Source organism: Mixophyes fleayi, chromosome 6 (assembly GCF_038048845.1).
Source record: "Mixophyes fleayi isolate aMixFle1 chromosome 6, aMixFle1.hap1, whole genome shotgun sequence".
Taxonomy (NCBI): domain Eukaryota; kingdom Metazoa; phylum Chordata; class Amphibia; order Anura; family Limnodynastidae; genus Mixophyes; species Mixophyes fleayi.
In genome coordinates this window covers 209,125,692-209,150,554 of record NC_134407.1, presented here as the reverse complement: position 1 = coordinate 209,150,554, position 24,863 = coordinate 209,125,692, and the positions used below count along the sequence as shown (strand labels likewise).

General features: G+C 38.3%; 1 protein-coding gene across 1 annotated transcript; it reads right to left on the bottom strand.

The window, feature by feature from the left end:
* Nucleotides 1–930: 930 nt before the first annotated feature.
* LOC142095437 (uncharacterized) lies at nt 931–23,852 on the bottom strand. The gene is made up of 9 exons (XM_075178381.1): nt 23,815–23,852; nt 18,650–18,850; nt 17,619–17,807; nt 17,407–17,539; nt 15,431–16,646; nt 7,199–7,361; nt 6,521–6,694; nt 6,318–6,441; nt 931–3,489 (listed from the first exon to the last, which is right to left on the bottom strand). Exons 2-9 carry the CDS (start codon nt 18,770–18,772, stop codon nt 2,096–2,098), a joined length of 3,516 nt encoding a protein of 1,171 aa, XP_075034482.1. The 5' UTR covers nt 18,773–18,850; nt 23,815–23,852; the 3' UTR covers nt 931–2,095.
* Between the last annotated feature and the right edge of the window lie 1,011 nt (nt 23,853–24,863).

Here is a 24,863-nt window from a genome sequence, read left to right as displayed (position 1 = left end):
TATTATCGTCCATGGTGTTTCCTACATATTGGTATTCGTTGGGGGGGGGGGGGGTCTCTTTGTTCAGTTATAAAGGGCAATACAGGTCCAGTTCTAAAACTAATTCTGTCTGTCGTACACAGAAACATCATCATCATAATTTATTTATATAGCGCCACTAATTCCGCAGCGCTGTACAGAGAACTCATTCACATCAGTCCCTGCCCCATTGGGGCTTACAATCTAAATTCCCTAATATAGACACACACTCACAGACTAGAGACAATTTGATAGCAGCCAATTAACCTACCAGTATGTTTTTGGAGTATGGGAAGAAACCAGAGCACCAAGAGGAAACCCATGCAAACACGGGGAGAACATACAAACTCCTCACAGATAAGGCCATGGTCGGGAATTTAACTCATGACCCCAGAGCTGTAAGGCAGAAGTGCTAACCACTGAGCCCGCGTGCTGACACACACATTATACATTCAATTCTGGGAGTAGACCAGATGTAAACTAGATATGTATGGAAGACATATCAATCAGAATAATCCATTTAAACAGATCCTGCTGAATACTGAACCGAATCAGAAACCTAATTTTCATATTAAAAGTGTACCAATTGGCTACACCGCATCCATTTTCAGGGCTGAACCAGTATGTGTCCTATTATTTTGCTATTAACCAGTGGCATCGCTGCCTAATATTCCTGAGGTCTTGCTTATATTCATGAAGTACAGTTTGCTGGTAAATTAACAGGCTACACTGTAATTACTACTAGCAGATCCACCTCAAGGCTGAGAGACCTGAAAGGTAAATCTTGTAAAAGCTCCTCAGGATTCAGCCAACACCCAAACTGAATCCTGGATTTGGTGTATACCTAATATAAAGACCCAGGAAAATACATCAAAAGATAAAAGATAACAGAATGCCTAATTGGTGTAAAATTTCATAATACATTTTACCCAACAAAATCCACACATTTATAGAAGAAAACCATTGTGAAGAACGTGAAATCATTTTTAAAGGTAACAGCATATTACTTTTGTGCAAATATATAACACTACCAAGATATAGGTATCTTACACATATACAAAAAAAGTAAGTTAAATTAGTACATACATATACAAACTAACACAAAAAAAAAAATCACTCCACGCATATATTCAGAAAGTAATGCTGAATTTCACAATGAGGTGGTCTATTTTCAATTTCTTCATATTGACAGTAAAAATGTGGTGTGCCTATAGGGCCCGATTCATTATGGAGAGTAAAGCAAAAAAATAGTAACTTTGATCCTTGGCAAAACCATGTTACAATGCAAGGGGTGCAAATGAGCTTATTATTTTGCACATAAGGATAATACTGGCTGATATTTCATGTAGCACACAAATACTTGCTAGCTTTATTTTTTCACTGATATTAAAAGTTGATCTAGGACATGCTCTACCCCAATTATAAACCTGTCTTCACATTTTAAATTTACCTCCCCCCTCCAATGCAACATGGTTTTTGCCAAGGTTCAAAGTTAATCCTTTTTTTGCTTCACTTTCCTTCATGAATCAGGCCCATAGTGTTTAAAAATGGTCTCTTCTACTAAATAGTCAGACCAAGGGGTATATTTACTAAGCTGCTGGTTTGAAAAAGTGGAGATGTTGCCTATAGCAACCAATCAGATTCTAGCTGTCATTTTGTTGAATGTACTAAATAAATGATAGCTAGAATCTGATTGGTTGCTATAGGCAATATCTCCACTTTTTCACACCAGCAGCTTAGTAAATATACCCCTAAGACTTTATTGAGCACTGGGCAATGCCCTGACCATGTCATTTCCCCTGCTAATGGTAAGCAGAATCTGCCGGTGGTCTTGCATCCAAAATAATGGGCTGTTCAGATTAAGTAGATAACTTAAAGCAGCCACAATGCACTCTCCAGCCATAAGATCTATGGGTCCACCTATCCACTCCAAACCCAAGAAACTTCCTAGGTTGTTGTTGAGAAACCAGACCCGGGGCTGGACAATTTTCACATTAAAAGACTATTACATTATCTCAAGTAACATTTTTACTAATGGAAGTCCATCTTCTTTTCTATTATGAGAAGCCACTGTTTTCTACAACATATGAATTTTCACGTGTCTTTTCAAATGACTTTTGAACCTAAAGCATTGCTGACATTGAGCGCACGAGAACTTTTCATCTCTTGCATGAGTCTTTAGATGAGAGACAAGGTGTGAACTGCGGGAGAAGCATTTTCCACATTGGGTACATGAATATGGACGTTCTCCGGTGTGAATCCTCGTATGTTTAACTAGATGTGACCTGTCTTTAAAGCTCCTCCCACAGTCAGAACAAGAGAAGGGTTTCTCCCCGGTGTGAATCCTCTGATGTACTATAAGATGAGAGTTAAACGTGAAACTTTTCCCACACTCGTTACAGGAGTATGGTTTTTCTCCTGTGTGAACCCTCTGATGTGTGATGAGATTTTCCTTATTGGTGAAAGGTCTTCCGCACACGAGACAGGAAAATGGCTTCTCCCCGGAATGAACTCTTTGATGTCTAACAACATGTGCGCTACGTGAGAAGCATTTTCCACATTCAGTACAAGAAAATGGTTTCTCTCCAGTGTGTGTCATTTGGTGTTTGAGAAGATGTGGATGATACGAGAAACATTTCCCGCACTCGGAACAAGAATATGGTTTCTCCCCTGTGTGAATCCTTTTGTGTACAATGAGATTCGAGCGCTGTGTAAAACACTTCCCACAAACAGAGCAAGAGTACGGCTTCTCTCCGGTGTGAAATCTCTGGTGCGTCGCTATGCTCGTCTTATTGGCAAAACTCTTTCCACACTCGGAACACGAGAACGGTTTTTCGCCCGTGTGGGTCCTTTGGTGGCTGACCAAGCGGCAGTTTTTGAAAAATCTTTTTCCACATTCTGAGCAAGAGAATGGTTTTATTCCTATGTGGATTTTCAGATGTCTGGAAAGACCAGGCTGTTCTTTGAAACATTTTCCACACACACAACAAGAATAGGCCTTCTCCAAGCCGTGTGTTCGGTGGTGTGACTTATAAGCTGCCTTATTGTTATATGTTTTGCCGCATGCAGCACAATCCAGAACAGATGAGCGGTTTCTCTTTTTGCGGGTATGACCATTCCATTTTCTAGGCTTCCGAGTATCACCAGATGTCTCTTCTGACTGCATAAGCCCTGTGGCTGTATAAACATATTTGTCTATGGATATTTCCTCCTTGACATTACCAGATGTGTGTCCTGTGGGTGTATACATGTCAGTTTCTAAGAAATGTTCTTTACAGAAGACTGGTTCTTCTTTGATATCTATAGACATATGGTCTGTCTGTTCATGCTCACTAGTTACACTGATAGAGTCTTCTTCACATGGACAGAGTGATTCATCTCGAACGTTCCTCAAAGATGGGCTCTGTCCTCTCAATCTATTTCTTGTCTGCTGATCACTTTCAAAAATAGGAGTATCTCCACATAAAACGCCTGGAGACAAAATAAGAGAAGAACATCTTAATGGTGGACCCATGTCCTCATTTGTCATAAAAAAAAGTGAACAAAAAAACATTAGACATTAGGTCAACTTCAACAAGAAGACAGAAGTACGTGTCAAACATAGGTTACGTAGCACATTTTTAGTAGAATGAATAATGTTTAAATAATTTTAGTTATGTAACCCATTATGAGATGTGTCATTATCCATATATTTTGGCTTAAAAGGCTAGTTTTGTCTTTTCACATTCACCTATCATTAAGTGCAATGTTTAACCGGGAATATAGAATATGTAGGACGGTAACACCAGTGTCTTTTAATATGGAATAAAGATGCACTTAGTTTAACTATAATTGCATAAAATACAGAAAACTACATTTTCTTTTGAGTAACCTCAACTGCATGCTCAGGTGAGATTGGCAGATATCTAGCTTTATGTAATATGCATTGCCATCATTTTTTTATCTTTTATCAACTTAACGATTGCCCACCACAGGGTGCAAAATTAAACGTTTGTGACCATGTGGGCCTATAGGCAGAAGAGACTTCTGTTGGCTTTAAAATTACCAAGATTAGTTCTTATAGAAAAACAAAAACACCACAACACCTCAATTCTCGCCCCACAACCATCACTAAACACAAGAAAATGACATACTATGTAGCAAAACCTAAAACAGGGAGAGGGGAGCACATTTAAATGACATACCTCTTGGGGCACAATATTTGCTTGAAAATAATTATAATCATGGAAAAGTGTATAATTTTAGTATTTTTAGATTTTAAAAATAATAAAAAACAAATGCTACCAAAAGAATGGATGTCTAAAAACAAACAAACAAAAAAGTATCTGTTGTTTAACTACAGCACATAGCAAAAGTGCTAAAATTAGTCTACAAAGTAATGTAAAGTATATGGTAAAGCTTGATGGAGTTATTCACAACCACAAGAGCAAAAACTAAAACAGCAGACATCTTGTGGTTGGCAAGTAAATAGGTAAGGAGGAGCTCGTACATTTTATCTCGCTTATTTCTCTTCTCTTCTCTATGCCTTCACTTGTTTTCTTTTGGAGAATAGATTTAGGGGAAAACATAGATTTTCTATTGTTGCCAGAACATCTTGTTTTCGCCGCTATTTATATAAAGCATTTTTTGAAGTATTCCCCCCTCTGCTATCCCCATCCTGAGATAGCGATGGGAGGGCAGTGGCGGTACTTATACCGGCGCTGACCATAGGCATGGGGAAACTTGGGAGGAGGTCCCTGGCCTGGGGGCTTTGGTAAATAGGGAGAAGCTCTAAATCAGACAAAAACTCCTGTGTTTGCCGGATCTCAGGCTTTTCTTCCTTTAATAAATATAACCTTTAGAAGAAGAATTATGAAAGGTTGGTTTTGACCAAATCTCCTATTTTTTTTTTTTTAGACCTTTGCATGCCAATCTGCAATTCACCTAATCTACTAAAGAAAAATCACCATGTAAATAACAAGTTTTTCAAAACCTCTCCCCCCAAAATAAATAAAAAACAAATAAATCTCCATTTACATAGTATTATGGAACAAGAGGTCCCAACAAGCTCTGGCAGCCGTTGAGTGATTGGAAATGCTGACGCATTTGGAACTACAAGTCCATGAAATTGATGGATCTCGTGGAACTACAAATCCCAGAATGTCTTGTTAGTCAGGCTATGCTGAAACAGTTCCACAACAGTATTTAATTGCTTCGCTGCTAGTCCTATTGTTATCGCTAGGGCTGGATGGAGGGCAGTACTTGCTCAGCCAAACATAAGCATCCAGCATGTAAACACTGCTTGTGATTGGCTGAGTTTTTCCTACTCATTTCTATGGGCAATTCAGTTTCAATGGGCCTACTGAAATGCTTTTCCTGTTAAAAAGAATGGGAAATAGCAATTTTCTTCACAAGAGTAAAATCTTCCAAAATCGTCTGAACTGAAAATAAATTTGTTTTAATACATTGGAGAGTTGAACAATGACTTAACAATTATTTCATTGAAACGTTAACTTCTAAGGGAAAACTGATCTTTAATAGATCTCCTCCTAGGTAATGGGCAATACATCGGTCCCATGGTAACAGCGCATGAACAGAAAGTGACGGCAAGGCATATATGTAACTTTCTATTAACACAACATTATGGTCACTCCAGGGCTTAATTGTCTCCCCCCCAAAAGGCTCTCCCTCTGTTGTACTTTAAACATCTCTGTTCCACCTGCCAGAGATGTGGCTACTGCGTCTGCGGTAGTGATGGTCACAGGGCATGCTCAGTCTGATTCGCTGGCTGCAGGGTGGTATGAGGATAGGGTGTGATCACTGGGAGCTGCAGGCATGCAGGATGCTACACCAGGGACCAAGTACCAGTATCAGCCATGACATGAGGGGCAGCATATTACTATGTAATCACTGCATCACTATTGATTGCTGTCCAATTAAACACAATGAGCTGATCGGCCTTTTGCTACACTTTGTAATAAGAAAGTTGCATTATTGGCAATGAAATTGCGGGACAGATATTTTTACATTGGTACAAGGTTCTCTCTCTCTCTACTATACAGAGATCCCTATAATTATATATATATATACTATACAGGGGTCAACAGAAGGCTCTCTGAATTATATAGAAACCAACTGGATGTTTATCATGATATATATATCGTTATTGCAATAAATTTCTTAATATTGTTATCATAAAGGAAATTTTGCAATTACCTAGCCCTACCTACACCTAAGTGTTCTCTACATACACTGTATACGAAGAAAAGCTCTGCCAGTGATTGTACCACTTACACTAAAACAGTTGTAATCTCTCTTACCAATCGATTGGAGGAGTTTGTCATCCTCCATCATGACGTCCTTGTACAGATCCTTGTGTCCCTCTAAATACTCCCACTCCTCCATGGAGAAATAGACAGTGACATCCTGACACCTTATAGGAACCTGACACACACAATGATACAGTCATCACCCAGACACATCCCCTGGTGTTACTGTATAATGTCCCATTCCCAGCAGTCACCTCTCCAGTCAGCAGCTGAATGATCTTGTTGGTGAGTTCTAGAATCCTCTGGTCATTGTTTCTCTCATGTATCAGTGAGTGAGGTGGAGGTTCCATGATGGGGCTCTGGGTCCTGCTCCATCCTTCTGAATCACAGGCACTGCTTCTACTAGGCTTCCTCATAACTATATAATCCTGTAAATTATAACAAAATGTCACTATATAAATGCATACATCTACACATTTGTTTCTTTGATTTTAAAGTTTCCTGCTAGCAGTGTAGATCTGCTCCACAAACTCTAATAAAGTGTGGAAGAACGTTACCTGGCCATTATTTGACTAACTGAAGATAAGTGGACTGGCTTTTCTCGTGTTTTTCTCAGGATTTACCAAAAAGGGATGTGATGAAACGTGGAGTTAATCGCTCACCAGGACTCCTGCACCTCGTTCCTCACGGAGTATGGATTTGGGTCAGTATCCAGTGTTTCCCCATCAAAATTGACCCTAGTCTCTCTCTCTCTCTCTCTCTCTCTGTCTGTCTGTGTGTATGTTAGGGAATTTAGACTGTAAGCTCCAATGGGGCAGGGACTGATGTGAATGAGTTCTCTGTACAGCGCTGCGGAATCAGTGGCGCTATATAAATAAATGATGATGATGATGAGATGTGAGATGTCTGTATAGTGATACGTTGTCTCTCACCTCTTTAGTCAGCAGGTAGATCATCTCCAATGTCAAGTTTAGTATCTCCACAGAGACTTGTTTCATGTCCTCCTGGGATCTTATTGTCTGAGACAGACACTCTGAACGTGGGTTCTGATCCATGACGAAGTCTCTAATCATGCAGTGTGCAATATACTGGTAATTTTATGTTAAAGATTATTATCCTAGAAAGCATGGGAAAGGATGTTACTACACATTATTAGCACATTAGAAACCTATATATTTCCTACAGGACTCCCTGACTAGCAGGATGATGTATCCGACCTTCACATCGATAAACTAGACACTGAACATTAATTAAATCTATTACATAAAATCACACCATTTCTTAACCATTGTCACATAAGGTGAAGGGCAACACAGTGGCCTAGTGGTTAGCACTTCTGCCTCACAGCACTGGGGTCTTGAGTTCGATTCTCAACCATGGCCTTATCTGTGTGGAGTTTGTATGTTCTCCCTGTGTTTGCGTGGGTTTCCTCCGGGTGCTCCGATTTCCTCCCACACTCCAAAAAAAACATACTGGTAGGATAATTGGTTGCTATCAAAATTGACCCTAGTCTCTCCCTCTCTATCTGTCTGTCTGTGTCTGTTTGTGAGTGTGTGTATATATTAGGGAATTTAGACTGTAAGCTCCAATGGGGCAGGGACTGATGTGAGTGAGTTCTCTGTACAGCGCTGCAGAATTAGTGGCGCTATATAAATAAATGATGATGATGATGATGATGTATGATGTATATATGCATATGTTCATAAGTTATTTAATAATTCATATAAAGTGATCCATATATTATGCCTGTATATTACCAAATTGCATACTATACATATAATACACAAATGATGTTAACATATGTATAAACTATTATAAATAATATTTGTATAAACAGTGACTTCTTACATAATCACCTCAGTGATAGGAACATATGAGTATTATAAGAAAGCATGTACCTCCTGCTGTAAATTATCACAAACTTTAAAAGTCACTGAAATTTCTGTGACCAATACACAAACACTCTACCAAAGATTTGTCATTGGTCACAAAGCACCTCATTGACTTTCAATATCCATATACTTTATAGTACGGAGTGCATCATCCCATGTATAACAACTATACATTTCCTGTATACTGCAACTTCAATTCTGGGCATTTTTAAAAAGCTGCGGAGCTGACCAAAGCTTCTCTATCTTGCATCACTCTATGAGAGGCATGGCCATCAGTATCTAAAGTGTGAAAATAAATAAGTAACATTCTGTATGTAGCTGTATTTGGGCTGTGAGAAGTCTCTCTTGGGGGTATATTTACTAAACTGCGGGTTTGAAAAAGTGGAGATGTTGCCTATAGCAACCAATCAGATTCTAGTTATCATTTATTTCATACATTCTACAAAATGACAGCTAGAATCTGATTGGTTGCTGTAGGCAACATCTCCACTTTTTCAAACCCGCAGTTTAGTAAATACACCCCTTGGTTTCCCTGTTATAGGGGAGGCAGGGCATAATCCATTATATTTTACTTTGCAAGAAGAGCTGCTGTGGATTTAGGATAAGACTGAAGAGTACCCATATGTTTCATAAATAAACATTTACATTTTTGGTTTTGACTGCCCGTCAAAATAAAGTGAATTTATACCAGGGGTGAACCTAGACTTTTTTTTTGTGAAGTTATGGTGGGGGGCTAATAAGCATTGCCACGTCCCTCCTTCACTCTGATTGGTTGGTCACACCCCCTCTTTCGCCTTGATCGGACCTCTAGGACGCCATGCAAAGGTATGTACTATGTAGTGTGCTGCTAGGGGGTAGTTGCCCCGATCAACCCTCCCCCTCGTTATCCACCACTGGCTTATACAATCTGCAAGTGAACATGTTAATTTTTGATTATTTACATATGCCCTATATTTCACAAATTAATGCACTAATGCAGATTGCAATAGTTCACTTTATTCTGAAAGGCAGTCAAACCCACAAACTAAAATGTATGAAGTTTTTATATATATATATATATATATATATACACACATATATATATATATATATATATATATATATATATATATATATATATATAGTAGTAAACACATAACACTACAGCATGAAAACATTTTAATGTACAATCAATACACAAGTGCATAATTTCTACTTTCTACACCTTAGCACTGGGATAGGAAATAAATCACTGACCTGCAAAAGCCTCAATTCTTTGTAACATAGATTCGGGGCCCGGAAGCAGCTTATAGGAAATGTAGCATTGTAAATATTAGTATTACACACATGTAGTGATTTGCGTCCCCAGTTGCCGGAGCCATTTTGTTGGAGTCGGAGGGCGCTTCAGCCGATGTTCCTTTCCAGTCCCCTTGTTGATGATGCTGCCGATACTGGGGACACACCTTTAGAGCAGAAGCGATCTCTAGTGTACAGCAGCTGGTGGTCTCTACTGTGGCAGAGATTGTACAGTAATAGCTGTGAACCTGCAACATTGCGATGCAATCACCAATATACTCTGATCGTGGCTGTGTGAGAGAGCCGGAGCTGGAGTGTGATTAACTGTGCAGATAGCGACCATGGGATACAATCATGTATATATATATAACTTGTATTCCCCAGAGCAAGTCTAGTTGGATGCAGTTTAACCAAAAATGTGCTGTATTTTAACACATTGATTTATATGGCTCATTCATTCCAATGGCTCATTCATGTTAATCAATAGGATTAAAAACTGCAGGACAAGAAGAAAAAAAGATTTATTTTTTTTTGTCTTTATTTATTTAATAATAAAGTGGTGAACGATGTACCATGGAGCGATTTATTTAAATAAACTTTATCTTTACAAATGCATGTTTATGTTTTATATACTTTTTTATACTATATGTATAACTTCTTTTAGCAGTGTGGTAATACTCTACTTTTTTTCTCATGTAGTTTTCGGTTGAAGTAAACTGGGCTAAATGAATTAACTGGAGTTAAAGACATTACTCTAAAGGTCAACTAAATGTAAAATGCAAGTTGCCTCACATAAAGATACTAGTAATGGTTTTCATACCTTGATAGAATGTATAATATTTCATAATATATTATCACGATAGTCAAGTTGGCAGACATGGTGCAACTGTATCTTTTCTATAGATAATATTTTTTCCATAAAAATACATTAATATTATTCACTACTGAAACACTCACATTAGTAATAAAACCATTCTTTTGTATCAATATTACCTAAAACAATCCAAAGCACACATAAGCATTCATAGTAAATGCTGGGTGGACATAGGGGCAGAATGACCTATTCATGTTCTATCCAGTACTGATGCTAAATGCTCTCTTTATGGGTTACAATGATGACTATTTGCAGTGTTGGCTGAGCTGTGAATGGAGCTCAGACTGAACAAACGACAACTTTGGTAGAAATGCTGTGTTTATTTTCCATAGACCAGTTACCCAGTGGCATTCAGAAGCTGCAAATGATTTCCATTTTTAATATAAGTGCATTGCCTGCAAACACATGTAAATATAAAACCCATTCTACTCTATGTGCCCATACCCATATACGTTCATACTTGCGTCTGTGTACGTTTATGTCAGTGAGGTTGTTTGTTCTATTTCAGTGTGTTCAAAACATGTCTCCACACTTGAAAATGTCTATTGATCTCTAAACGAGCACATTGTGTACATATCCACTAGAATGAGCAGTTTAACCAAAAATGTGCTGTATTTAACTCATTGATTTATATGGCTTATTCATTCCAATAGCTCATTCATGTTAATCAATAGGATTAAAAACTGCAGGACAAGAAGAAAGAAAGATGATTTTTTTTTGCCTTTATGTATTTCATAATAAAGTGGAGAACGAGGTACCATGGAGCATTTTATTTAAATAAACTTTAACTTTACAAATGCATGTTTATGTTTTTTATACTTTTTTTTATACTATATGTATGATGGACAGGGGGAGGGGTGTTAGGGACCCCTTAACATTACACTGGGACCACTGAGGTCCCAGTGTAATTCTTTATATTATCTTGATCCTATTCCCTCGCAAATTGGTAGATCCGTCTCCTGCGCTCATTTCACCTCTAACTAAAATCTGTAATCTCTCGCTCTCTACTGGCATCTTTCCATCACTATACAAGCATGCAGTGATTACTCCTATTCTAAAAAAACAAGACTCTGACCCAAACTCTCTCTCTAATTACCGTCCCATCTCTCAGCTCCCTTGCCCCTCCAAGCTTCTAGAGAGACTTGCCTACACTTGCCTCACACGCATTCTTTCCGCAAACAACCTATTGGATCCTCTTCAGTCTGGCTTTCGCTCTCAACACTTCACAGAGACCACGTTGACTAAGGTTGTCGATGATCTGATCACTGCTAAGACTAAACGCCATTACTCTCTCCCAATTCTCCTGGATCTCTCGGCTGCATTTGACACCGTTGACCACTCTCTTCTCATACAAACGCTGCAATCCCTAGGGCTTCAAGACACAGTTCTATCCTGGTTCTCATCCTACCTCTCTAATCGCTCTTTCACTGTTAATTTCTCTGGGGCCACCTCTGCTCCGCTTCCTTTATCAGTTGGAGTACCGCAAGGCTCAGTGCTAGGTCCTCTGCTGTTCTATATCTATACCGCTTCTCTTGGAAATCTAATAAGTTCCTTTGGACTTCAGTATCATCTCTATGCGGATGATACCCACATTTATCTATCCTCTCCTGATATCTCGACATCTGTGTTGTCCCGTGTAACTGACTGTCTTTCTGCCATTTCATCTTGGATGTCCTCTCGCCAACTCAAACTTAATCTTTCTAAAACAGAGTTAATAATATTCCCACCCACCAACAAGAGCATACCTGACATTTCTATCTCTATTGATAACATAACCATAAATCCCACCCCACAAGTTGGCTGCCTAGGTGTAATCCTTGACTCACACCTATCCTTTGTTCCCCACATTGACTCTATATCTAAATCATGTTACATACATCTAAAAAACATTTCCAGAATTCGCACATATCTTAGGAAGTCATTGCAAAAACCTTAATTCATGTACTTATCATATCCCGAATTGACTATTGCAATTCCCTCCTTACTGGTCTTCCCCAAAACAGACTCAAACCCCTACAATCTATTTTGCATGCTGCGGCAAGATTGATTTTCCTTGCAAATCGTTATTCCTCTGTTGAATCACTATGTATGTCTCTACACTGGTTGCCTGTTTTCTACCCAATCCAATATAAAATACTTTTACTAACCTACAAGGTCATCAACAAAGCTGCACCAACATACATCTCCTCTCTTGTCTCAAAATATCTCCTAACTCGCTATCTCCGTTCTGCACTAGATCTGCGTCTCTCATCCACCCTCATTACATCCTCCCATTCCCATTACAGGACTTTTTCCGGGCTGCACTCACTCTATGGAATTCTCTCCCTCGCACAATAAGACTCTCCTCTAGTCTACAAACTTTCAAGCGTTCTCTGAAAACCCACCTCTTCAGACAAGCTTATAATATTCCTCAACCACCCTCTTAACCTCACTACATTACCACCCGTTACACAATTTCACACAAGACAACTACCCCTTGACCAACATTGTTGTGTGACAGGATCATTTAGCTTATGAGTCACTTTTACCATTGCAGTCTGGCTGGGCCGAAATGCAAAATGTAGACTTAACCTCATGTGTTAAACTCCCATTGTCCCATAGATTGTAAGCTTGCGAGCAGCCTTCTCACCTCTTTGTCTCTTTCACCCAGTTTGTTTATTAGTTTATTATGTTTGTCCCCAATTGTAAAGCGCTACGGAATATATTGGCGCTATATAAATAAAGGATGATGATATGTGGTGAGGGAAGATGGAGTCTATGGTTAGTATACATGTGTGGTGAGGTGAACAAATGACAAAAGTACAGCAGCTCAGTCAATCTATCAAACATTTCTAATGATATTAAGTAAAACAAAACTGGTAGGTTACTATTTATTGTGGTAGTGTGTCCGTGTAAGACAAAAATTAGATTGTAAGCTCCACTGGAGCAGGGACAGATGTGAATGGTGAAACATTCTCTGTAATACACTGTGTTATATGTTTGCACTAAATAAACATAGATTAATAGTAGTAATGCATAATTTTGTCATTTAATTCTTTCACAACATAAATACACTGACATTACTTTCGAAACATTTACATTTCCAGTCAGATAAATAGGATATTTGATATTTACAAAACAGTGAATGACATGAGGAAAAAAAATACACAACAGTGTATAATCTCCACTAATGTCTTATGTATGTACCGTATATACTCGAGTATAAGTCGACCCGAATATAAGCCGAGGCACCTAATTTTACTACATAAAACTGGGAAAACTTATTGACTCGAGTATAAGCCTAGGGTGGAAAAGAGCGCTAATTTAAAAACCTAAATAAAAATGATAGGTTTAATCTATGAAATCATTTTTAGCTAAACCATAAATAACAGTAGATGACAAGGAACATTCATAAATGATTATAAAATCATTGGCATTGGGTACAACCTAACCTAAATAAAGGGGTAGGGATATAAATGTATAAACATGGTGGCTGTATTGTTTGTTCATTATGTAATTGCACTGTAAATTTTTTTAAAAAAAGGAGAGAGAGAGAGAGAGAGAGAGAGAGAGAGAGAGAGAGAGAACTTCCTGTTGTTGGAACGCATATGCAGAAGTTGAAGCCGAGGGACCGGACACCAGGTAAGTTCACCCGTGTATAAGCCGAGTGCCCTTTTTCAGCATACAAAAGTATGCTGAAAAACTCGGCTTATACACGAGTATATACGGTAATTGAACAAAAAGTTCAGCAACAACCAACCAAAAATCCACTTGTCATAGACTGACCCCATCTATGTACCCATAACATTGTTTAACATTACCCTTTATGCAGTTAATTCATGTTCTAATTTGTGTAGTACTTTAAGCAATTAAAACCTATTAGTTTACAATTAGAGATTTTTGTTAAAGCGGCAATTCCATGAAAAAAATAGTAGTTTTTTTTAACATAAGCCACTGTTGCAGGCTATAAGAAGCAGCTTGGTTCATACATTTTCCCTTGGTTTGTGTCTTATAATGTTATTAACGATTGATAATTCTTCAGGTTTTCTCCAGTGTCGTGGACTACCATGGCAACAACAGTCACATGGCACGTGATGTAGGAAGGTAAGTCAGATTCTTGGTTGCATATGGAGAGGAATCAGTAGCAGAAAGAAAGTAATAATACCACTGTATAAGTCATTGGTACGGCCTCATCTAGAATACTGTGTTCAGTTCTGGAGGCCATATCTCCAGAAGGATATAAATACATTAGAAACTGTACAAAGGAGGGCAACTAAAATGGTGCATGGCCTACAGCACAAAATGTACCTGGAAAGACTAAAAGATCTAAAAGATGTATAGTTTGGAGCAGAGAAGGGAAAGACGGACATAGAAATTTCAAATATATCAAGGGTTCTAACAAGGTACAGGAGGGAAACATTCTTCAAAGGAAGAGAAGTACTAGAACACGAGGACATGCACTGACACTGGGGGGAAGTAGGTTCAGAGGAAAAACTACTTCACAGAAAGGGTAGTGGATGGTAGCCTCCCATCAGAGGTGGTAGAGGATAATACAGTAGATCAATTTAAAGATGCTTGGAATATACATAATGATATCCTTACAAAGAATGAAGGATGAAATAGGGTTTGAGGTTACCATAGGCTAACAATTGGGCAGACTAGATGGGCCAAGCGGTTCTTATCTGCCATCAAATTCTATGTTTAATGAAAGCAACCTTCTATGCGGGATTGCAGCTTTAAGGTGCCATAATATTTGGACTCAATAACTCTAATACATTTGAGTTATTTGAATGTATGTAAAACTATAGATTTAATGTACTTTATAGTATTTTGGAAAATTAGTTGTAGCAATAATTTGCTGAACAATAAAAAATAATAATATGAATCCTACGATTCGTTTAATCAAATGGTGTTCATCCAACGGTTGTTGTGTTCACTAGCGGGATTATGTTCTGTGAGGTCATTTCCCGTGCGGGTTGTTGCCAATGATCTCTGAGCAGCACACCTGTAGAATTCAACAGATAGGCAAGCATTCTTTCTCCTGTGGGTGTGTAGTTGGGTCGTACACTAACCTCTATATTAAGCACACAACCTGTGCATTACAAAATATTTTCTGATACCAGTGAATAGATATTCTATACTACATGTTATGAGTTTTAATATGTCTCCTCAGCTGTCCTTTAAATTTAAAGTATTGCCCACATTCAGAACAAGAATATTTTTTCTCTCGTATGTGCACCTTCTTGTGCTCAATAACATGTGAACTACGGGTAAAGCATCGTCCACACTCAGAGCACGAGAATGGCTTCTCTCCTGTGTGAATTCTTTGATGTTTAGAGAGGTTGGCTTTATTGGTGAAACGTAAGTCGCATTCAGAGCATGAGAAAGGTTTCTCTCCGGTGTGAATCCTTTGGTGTGTAATCATATGGGCTTTATAACTAAAACATTTCCCACATTCAGAACATGAAAAGGGTTTTTCTCCTGCATGAAATTTTATGTGCCTTACAAAATTTGCTTTAATGGTGAACTGTTTGTCACATTCAGAACATGAATATGGTTTTTCTCCTGTGTGGAGCCTCTGATGTCGGACAAGATGAGCTCTACGGGAAAAACATTTCTCACATTCAGAACACGAGAATGGTTTGTCTCCTGCGTGAAGTCTCTGGTGTCTAACGAAGGGTGAGCGATCGATAAACCTCTTACCACATATTTTACATAAAAACGGCTTCTCTCCAGTGTGAATCCTTTTGTGTATAAGAAGGTATGCACTTTGGCTGAAACATTTCCCACATTCAGAGCAAGAAAATGGCTTCTCTCCTGTGTGAAATCGTTTGTGGGCAGATACACTTGACTTGTTGGCAAAACATCTCCCACACTCAGTACATGAAAATGGTTTCTCCCCCGTGTGAACCCGCTGGTGGCTAAGAAGACGAGAACGTTTGACAAAACACTTCCCACAGTCAGAGCAGGAGTGTGGTTTCTTCCCGAAGTGTGTCTTCTTATGTCTGAAAAGACGTGATTTCATCGTGAAACATTTATCACAAGTGGAGCAACTGAACAACACATTTACGGAGTGGGTTTTTTGATGATATATATAAGCGGATTTACTGCTAAATGTTTTACAGCACTCACTGCACTGGAATAGGCTTTTTTGTCTGTTTGGTCTTCTATTATTTCCTTTCATGCTAGAGCTAGTCGAACAATCTGTCGGTAAGTAAGAGTCAGTGTCTGCAAAGTTCTCATCTTCATCTACTAAGGTCTCTTCTTTAATGTAAGATGACAAATATTCCAACTGTACAAATTCTGGTGTAAAACTATGGTTCCTATATTTGTGTGATGTATTTCTGCCATTATATCCATCTGTAAGAAAGATAGTAGGTGTCAGACATTTTATACAGATAGCTCTTATCTTTAGCAAGTAAAACAGCCAAAAATGAACAATTATACTATATATATTGTAAAATGAAGAATATTATATTTTGATGTTTGGGAGGATCCAAGTAGCTGTGATTTCTCCCTAATTTTGGTTTGTGCATCTATATCCTCGTCCTATGAAAATTATAGTATATAATATATAGTATAAAACCAAATAGTTCTGGTTAAAAAAGGCAAGGAACCCAGGGAAAATTGGAATAGAATTATATAATACCGACATCTTGGTGCACTGTTCTGGTTGAGGAGTAAAGATGAAATACAGACAAATCAAAAATGTTGTCAAAAAGAGCTCTGCCCAATACCAGATCTGCAGGGATCTAATGCGTGCTGCTATGGCAGTTCAGGAGCTACGTGTGTCCATAAAAAAAAGTAGGGAGCAACTCTACTTTTACAGTTGCCTCTCCAGAAATTTGTACACAGTTTGCACTGAATGTTGAAAACACAGCTGCCTAGATGGTTACGGTGGCTTGTCCAATCAACAATAGTCAGTGCAGCCTGTGTACAGTCAAAGTTCTTACAGGCTTTTATCTCTGTAGAAGCAACTGATACCGGCAACTGTAAGGGTGAGGAGCTCCCAGGCAACAGACCCCAGCATCTCTAAAATTTCAAAAAATTACAACATATTTGCAAGGAGTGCTCTTTTAATGTAGTATACAAGATATCTATTTACACATGCATATCTTACCCAGTAGTCTTTGAGGCTGGTGACTCTCCTGATCCTCCGTCATGACGTCCTTGTACAGATCCTTGTGTCCCACTAAATACTCCCACTCCTCCATGGAGAAATAGACAGTGACATCCTGACACCTTATAGGAACCTGACACACACAATGATACAGTCATCACCCAGACACATCCCCTGGTGTTACTGTATAATGTCCCATTCCCAGCAGTCACCTCTCCAGTCAGCAGCTGAATGATCTTGTTGGTGAGTTCTAGAATCCTCTGGTCATTGTTTCTCTCATGTATCAGTGAGTGAGGTGGAGGTTCCGTGATGGGGCTCTGGGTCATATTCCATCCCCCTGTCACAAGAGGGCGGCTGCTGTCTGTGACATCATCATCAGGCTTCTTCACAGGCACATAATGCTTTAAGGTAAGATAGACTATGAGCTATATATATATATATATATATATATATATATATATATTATTATTTTTTTTTTATGTACCCTCTATACAAATATAAATGATTCTTAAAACCCAAGTACTATCAATTTCAGGGTCCCAAGGAAGTATACTGAGAAATGTCACAAGAAGATGAACCTGGACACGCATGTCATGTGGATGTCTAAAGATAAATCAACACATAACCACCCGTCTGTCTAAAAATCACTGAAACCCCCTAAAAAGCTATCTCACATTCACTATTAAACACAAAGAGGGTATATTTACTAAACTGCGGGTTTGAAAAAGTGGAGATGTTGCCTATAACAACCAATCAGATTCTAGCTGTCATTTTGTAGAAAGTTCTAAATAAATGATAACTAAACTCTGATTGGTTGCTATAGGCAACATCTCATTTTCAAACCCGCAGTTTAGTAAATCTAGCCCAAAGTCTTGAAACCACTAAGGGGGGATTCAATTAGCCTTGAGGTTCCGTAGTAATCTCGCAGCTATCGTTATGCCAGCATTAATATCAATTACAGTAATGAAAAGCATCTAAGTCTTATCATCAAATCCCACCTCCACCAGTCACAGAGAGGAGCCCTGCTTAACAATTTCATGAAAATGTGAACACATGGGGCAGTGTGGTGAAAGACAGCGGTCATTTTTAAATGTACTTTAGTATATTTTATATTGAATATGGTGCTGCAAATTATGAGGAGAAAAAAATCTAAGCATTCTAGTAAATAGATTCCCATATCTATAAATATAGTAGTATTATTAGCATTTCTTCCAGCCACCCATGTGACATTCCCAGAATTCACCTCTCCAGTCAGCAGGTTGATGATGTCTAGGGTCAGATGTAATATTCTCTCAGTAATGTGTCTTCTGTCCTTATTCACCATAAATGTGTCATTCACAGACTGTGGGAATGGCATCTGCTCCATTTTGGTAAACACGGTGTAGTGTGGAGGAACTGCAGCTTTTGAAGCTCTCTCACTCGATCTCAATGACTCCTTTCCATGCTAAAAAATAAAAGGTAGCTTTATAAATGCAAATTTGTGCAGAGATTAACTGGTGTCTTCAACCCTGGATTTATTTTCCCAGTGTTCCTCCCCTGACAAAATGGAGAAAGTCTCTCCCCTGAGACCACTGCTCCTGATATACAGAATTACAGAATGGAGAATTCTCAGTTCATCATCATCATCATTTATTTATATAGGGCCAACATATTCCGTAGCGCTTTATAATTGGGGACAAACACAGTAAGCTAATATACAAACTGGGTAAAACAGACAAAGAGGTGAGAAGGCCCTGCTCGCAAGCTTACAATCTATGGGACAATGGGAGTTTGACACATGAGGTTAATTCTACATTTTGCATTTCGGCCCAGCCAGACTGCAAAGGTAAAAGTGACTCATAAGCTAATGATCCTGTCACACAACAATGTTGGTCAGGGGGTAGTTGTATTTGTGTGAAATTGTGTAACGGATGGTAATAGGGTAATGTAGTGAGGTTAAGAGGGTGGTTGAGGAATATTATAAGCTTGTCTGAAGAGGTGGGTTTTCAGAGAACACTTGAAAGTTTGTAGACCAGAGGAGAGTCTTATTGTGCGAGAGAGAGAATTCCATAGAGTGGGTGCAGCCCGAAAAAAGTCCTGTAACCGGGAATGGGAGGATGTAATGAGTGTGGATGAGAGACGCAGATCTTGTGCAGAACGGAGTTGACGAGTTGGGAGATATTTTGAGACAAGAGAGGAGATGTATGTTGGTGCAGTTTTGTTGATGGCCTTGTAGGTTAGTAAGAGTATTTTATATTGGATTCTGTAGAAAACAGGCAACCAGTGTAGAGACATACAGAGTGGCTCAGCAGAGGAATAACGATTTGCAAGGAAAATCAATTTTGCCGCTGTATGCAAAATAGATTGTAGGGGTTTGAGTCTGTTTTGGGGAAGACCAGTAAGGAGGGAATTGCAATAGTCAATGCGGGAGATGATAAGTGCATTAATTAAGGTTTTTGCAGTGCAGAGAATTCTCAGTTCCATGCATCTGGAAAATTATCAAAAGGGGCAATTCTATACTGCAGGGTGGATACATCCAGTTAAATATAATAGATTTCTTTGGTAGTGATGACTATTTTGCAGTACCTCTAAAACATACAAGCGATTTTGGCATTGACAAGGAAATATAGGTTTCTAATTTTTCCATTTTCCGTATATTATACTTATTTAAAACTTATACCCCACAGTTCTGTGTGCCACACTAATTATAGTCCTATAAGCCTGACATCAATAGTGGGGAAACTACTGTAAGGTATATTAATGCATAGTATCCAAGATACTTGGTGAACAATAAGATTATTAGTGGGAATCGGCATGGATTTGTGAGGGATCGGTCATGTCAAATTAATCTAATTAGTTTCTATGACAAAGTCAGTGGGAACTTAGACCAGGGCAGCACAGTAGATGTGGTCTACTTAGATTTTTCAAAGGCCTTTGATACAGTGTCACACAAGAGGTTGGTTTACAAAATTAGGGCACTGGGTCTAGGAAACAACATTTGTACTTGGGTACGAAAACTGGTTATAGAATACGGAACAGAGAGTTGTGATAAATGGATCCTTTTCTAATTGGTCAAAAGTTTTAAGTGGAATACTTCAAGGTTCAGTGCTGGGGTCACACCTTTTTAATATATTAACGACCTTGGTGATGGTTTAGAGTGTAAAGTTTCCATTTTTGCAGATGACACTAAACTCTTTAAGGTAATAAAATCAGAACAAATGTAGTTTCTCTACAGAGGGATTTAAATAAACTGGAGGATTGGGTGGCCAAATGGAAGATGAGGTTTAACACAGATAAATGTAAGGTTATGCACTTAGGGATCAAAAACAAGAATGCAATCTATAAATTAAATGGGATTAATTTAGGAGAATCTATAATTGAAAAGGATTTGGGAGTGTTTGTAGAGAGTAGACTTAGCAATAGTGCTCAATGTCAAGCAGCAGCTGCAAGGGCAATAAAGTATTGGCAGGCATAAAAAGGGGCAAAGATGCAAGGGAAGACTGTAATTTTGCCACTGTATAAATTGTTGATAAGACCTCTCTTGAATATGCAGTACAGTTCTGGGCACCACTCTATAAAAAAGATAATTTGGAACTAGAAAGGGTGCAGAGAAGGGCAACAAAATTGATAAAGGGTATGGAGTCATTAAGTTATGAGGAAAGGTTAGCCAGTTTAGGCATGTTTACTTTAGAAAAGAGGCATCTGAGAGGGGATATGATTACTATGTACAAATACATTAAGGGTATTATTGACCAGGGGGTAAATGTATCAAGCTGAGAGTTTGCCGGCGGGTTTGAAAAGTGGAGATGTTGCCTATAGCAACCAATCAGATTCTAGCTATCATTATGTAGAATGTACTAAATAAATGATAGCTAGAATCTGATTGGTTTTTCAAACCTGCTGGAAAACTCTCCACTTGATACATTTACCCCCAGATCTCCCCCAAACTCGTTTTAAGAAACCATGGGGACCCCTCATTTGAAAGAGGATTTTCCCATTTCATATCATCTGTCTCCTTAGTAGTTATTATCTGGTGATCACACCCTAGTGTTACACCCTACACTACAGAAGGTGTTAAGAAGTCCAGAAATGGGGGGCTTATAATGTCCAGATCTCTCCTATCCTAGCAGGGCCATCTTAACAACATAATGGGCCCCCGGGCAAAGCAGTGCACCGGGACCCCTACATATACATATATATATATATATATATATATATATACAAGTTAACCCGTGCATGATACTCATGCATTCTAGTCAAATCAAGATACTTAAGGTCTTAAAAAGGTTCTTGTCATGCATTTGGGCCTAGCCCAGGCCTCCTCAGGGGAAGAGCGTTACTTCCCGACGCAAGGGCCCTTTTTAATGTGTGTTCATGAGGTAAAATTACCTCACGAAGATGAGTTTGACCCCTCAACTCGTAAATTTAGCCTTTACTACCCCTCCCACGGGGAGAAGGGGGGATGATGGAAGTTAACTGACTTGACTATTCTAATTTTTTTGTCAAATAATGTCATTATACCAAATTTCAGGTCAATTGGATGAGCCCTTTCTGAGAAAATAGTTTTTTCCACACACACACACACACACTAACGCACGCCTCTACACATGTGTGTTCATGAGGTAAAATTACCTCACGAAAATGAGTTTGAGCCCTACCAAATTTCAGCCCTTTTTGAATTTTTTTTTCCACACACACTAAGAATTTAGTAGGTCAGTGTATAACTCTGCCCAGCAGGTGGCGCTGCAACTTGTTTTTTTTTCCACACACACACACAGACAGACAGACGCCACTAAGCATTTATATATTATATATATATATATATATATATATATATATATATATATATATATATACAAGTTAACCCGTGCATGATACTCATGCATTCTAGTCAAATCAAGCTACTTAAGGTCTTAAAAAGGTTCTTGTCATGCATTTGGACCTAGCCCAGGCCTCCTCAGGGGAAGAGTGTTACTTCCCAACGCAAGCGGCCTTGTTAATGTGTGTTCATGAGGTAAAATTACCTCACGAAAATGAGTTTGACCCCTCAACTCGTAAATTTAGCCTTTACTACCCCTCCCACGGGGGGAAGGGGGGATGATGGAGGTTAACTGACTTGACTATTCTATTTTTTTTGTCAAATAATGTCAGTATACCAAATTTCATGTCAACTGGATGAGCTCTTTCTGAGAAAATAGTTTTTTCCACACACACACACACACTAACGCACGCCTCTACACATGTGTGTTCATGAGGTAAAATTACCTCACGAAAATGAGTTTGAGCCCTACCAAATTTCAGCCCTTTTTGAATTTTTTTCCCACACACACTAAGAATTTAGTAGGTCAGTGTATAACTCTGCCCAGCAGGTGGCGCTGCAACTTGGTTTTTTTTTTTCACACACACACACAGACGCCACTAAGCATTTATATATTAGATATATATATAGATATAGATATAGATGTATAGAGATACAGATATAGATATAGAGATAGAGATAGATAGATGTACTTGCTCAGTGACCCTTGAAGGTTTTTTTTGCAGGTTTTTTCTTTTGCAGGATTATTTATTCTAATTAAAAGCCCTGCCTATGGGGCCCCCTTGCCCAGGGGGCCCCCGGGCACCTGCCCATCGTGCCCAATGGAAAAGATGGCCCTGCATCCTAGCAATAAACTCAGGGGAACTCCCATTTCATGTGGTAGGTTTCTTTTCACAATGGTATTGAACTTCCCATACTATTCCTACACATTTTATGCATTTCATTCAAACTAACAAAAACAATGCATTATCAATTTCAATTTCATTTTATTATGGAAACCAATTTATTATAATTTTGCTTTTTAATGTTCAAGGAAAGGTGGATTGATGCCAAAGGAAGAACCATAAAGTATTTCTTAATGGTGGTTAGAAAAAAAATACATGTTTGCTTTTAGTTCACATTCTTGCAATTTGTATAAAAAAAACACTATTTTGCCATTTTGGGTAGATTTTATTCGCCACTTCGGAATGTTTAGGCAAACTAATGTCATTTTAATTTAATGTCAATTTCTCAAAATACAAACTCTTCTGTGAAATATATATAAATATATATATATATATATATATATATATATATATATATATACTGATGTTGGAATGTGACCCACCCCAAAAAGTGCCAAAATGGCTCAGATCAAGGGGTTAAACTAGTGAATCTTTCTGCAAAATCAGTAAATTTTATTAAGAAAAATTTAGCACTTAAGTCCATTTCTCATAATGTATTGCTCACAATGTCTATATTTATTAATATAATAAGAGTGGGAAATATAATCAGGATACAAAGCATTCAGTAATGTCCATGGCTTGCTGGTAACAGAATGCTAATACCAGATAAATGTCCTTACACTGATGTAACCTAGGGTGCTATAGACAGTAAACACCAGCACTAACCTGCTGCAGACTGTGTCCTTTGTGTGTAAATAGAACAGCAATCGGAAACAAGTGTCAAAGTCTGACACCTGCTAGAGAAGTAAATAGGTATATACAAGTACTCAGAGACATGTCTCCAATGTCAGGCATTTTGGCGAGGACCGCAATTCAAGGATTTCTCAGTTCTTCAGAAAAAGTTTATGGCTCATCATGACGTCTCCACGAGCGGCCATTTTGTTGAAGACTCGGAGAAACGCTGGGCAATAGCCGCACCAGCTATTTTGGTGAATATTGGTAACCAGAGATCCTTTGGGGGGATTTATTAAATCTTGTGTACAGGAAAATAAAACAAGCTGCTGTTGTTCATAATTACCATTCAGATATTACCTTTTTTCTTGTGCATTTTGGAATATGGAACCAAATGTCTTTCTGGTCGTTGTGAGTTACTTTGATTACATAAATGTCCTGTCACAAATCAAGAATCACCAATTTGGTCAAGATTAAGGAATAATTAAAGAAAACAAGTTACCATTTATTGAAATCTAGCTTTTTTTTTTTTCTTTACCAATGCAACATAACAGCAATGGCCAGGAATAAAGTAAAAATTAATTTATTGTATATAAAATAATTTCATTCCACAATTTAATTAGGTTTCAGAATCTGACTCTGAAATATCATCACTACAAGGAAGACTCCAGTACTGTTGGTCATCTCCTGAAAGCTCTGAATGGTATATAGTTAATGTATTCAGTAATGCATATGAAACATATCCCTTGGTCTTAATAGTCAGGCTTATTTAATAAAATCATCGTCATCAACATTTATTTATATAGCGCCATCAGATTCTGTAACGCTTAAAATGTTTCTATGCGACAAGTATCAACCAAGTTTCTTATCTAAACTGAATAAAGAGATGTTATAATTGGTTGCTATGGGTTACAGCTTATTTGTGCTCACTACATTGTAATGGGAAACAGGAGACCTACCAAGTCTTTACCTGTGACCCTCAGCGCCTTAATGCTTTATGACTTGGTGGCCCTTCTCTCTGTTGTATGCGCAGTTGGCCACAG

Bases quoted from the DNA above. Each gene is read 5' to 3' on its own strand.
- LOC142095437 (XM_075178381.1), bottom strand. From the start codon at position 18,772: ATGGAGCAGATGCCATTCCCACAGTCTGTGAATGACACATTTATGGTG. The intron at 17,540-17,618 runs GTGACTGCTGGG...TGTGTGTGTCAG, and splicing joins TTCAGCTGCTGACTGGAGAG to GTTCCTATAAGGTGTCAGGA. The intron at 6,695-7,198 runs GTGAGAGACAAC...TATAATTTACAG, and splicing joins TCTACCTGCTGACTAAAGAG to GATTATATAGTTATGAGGAA.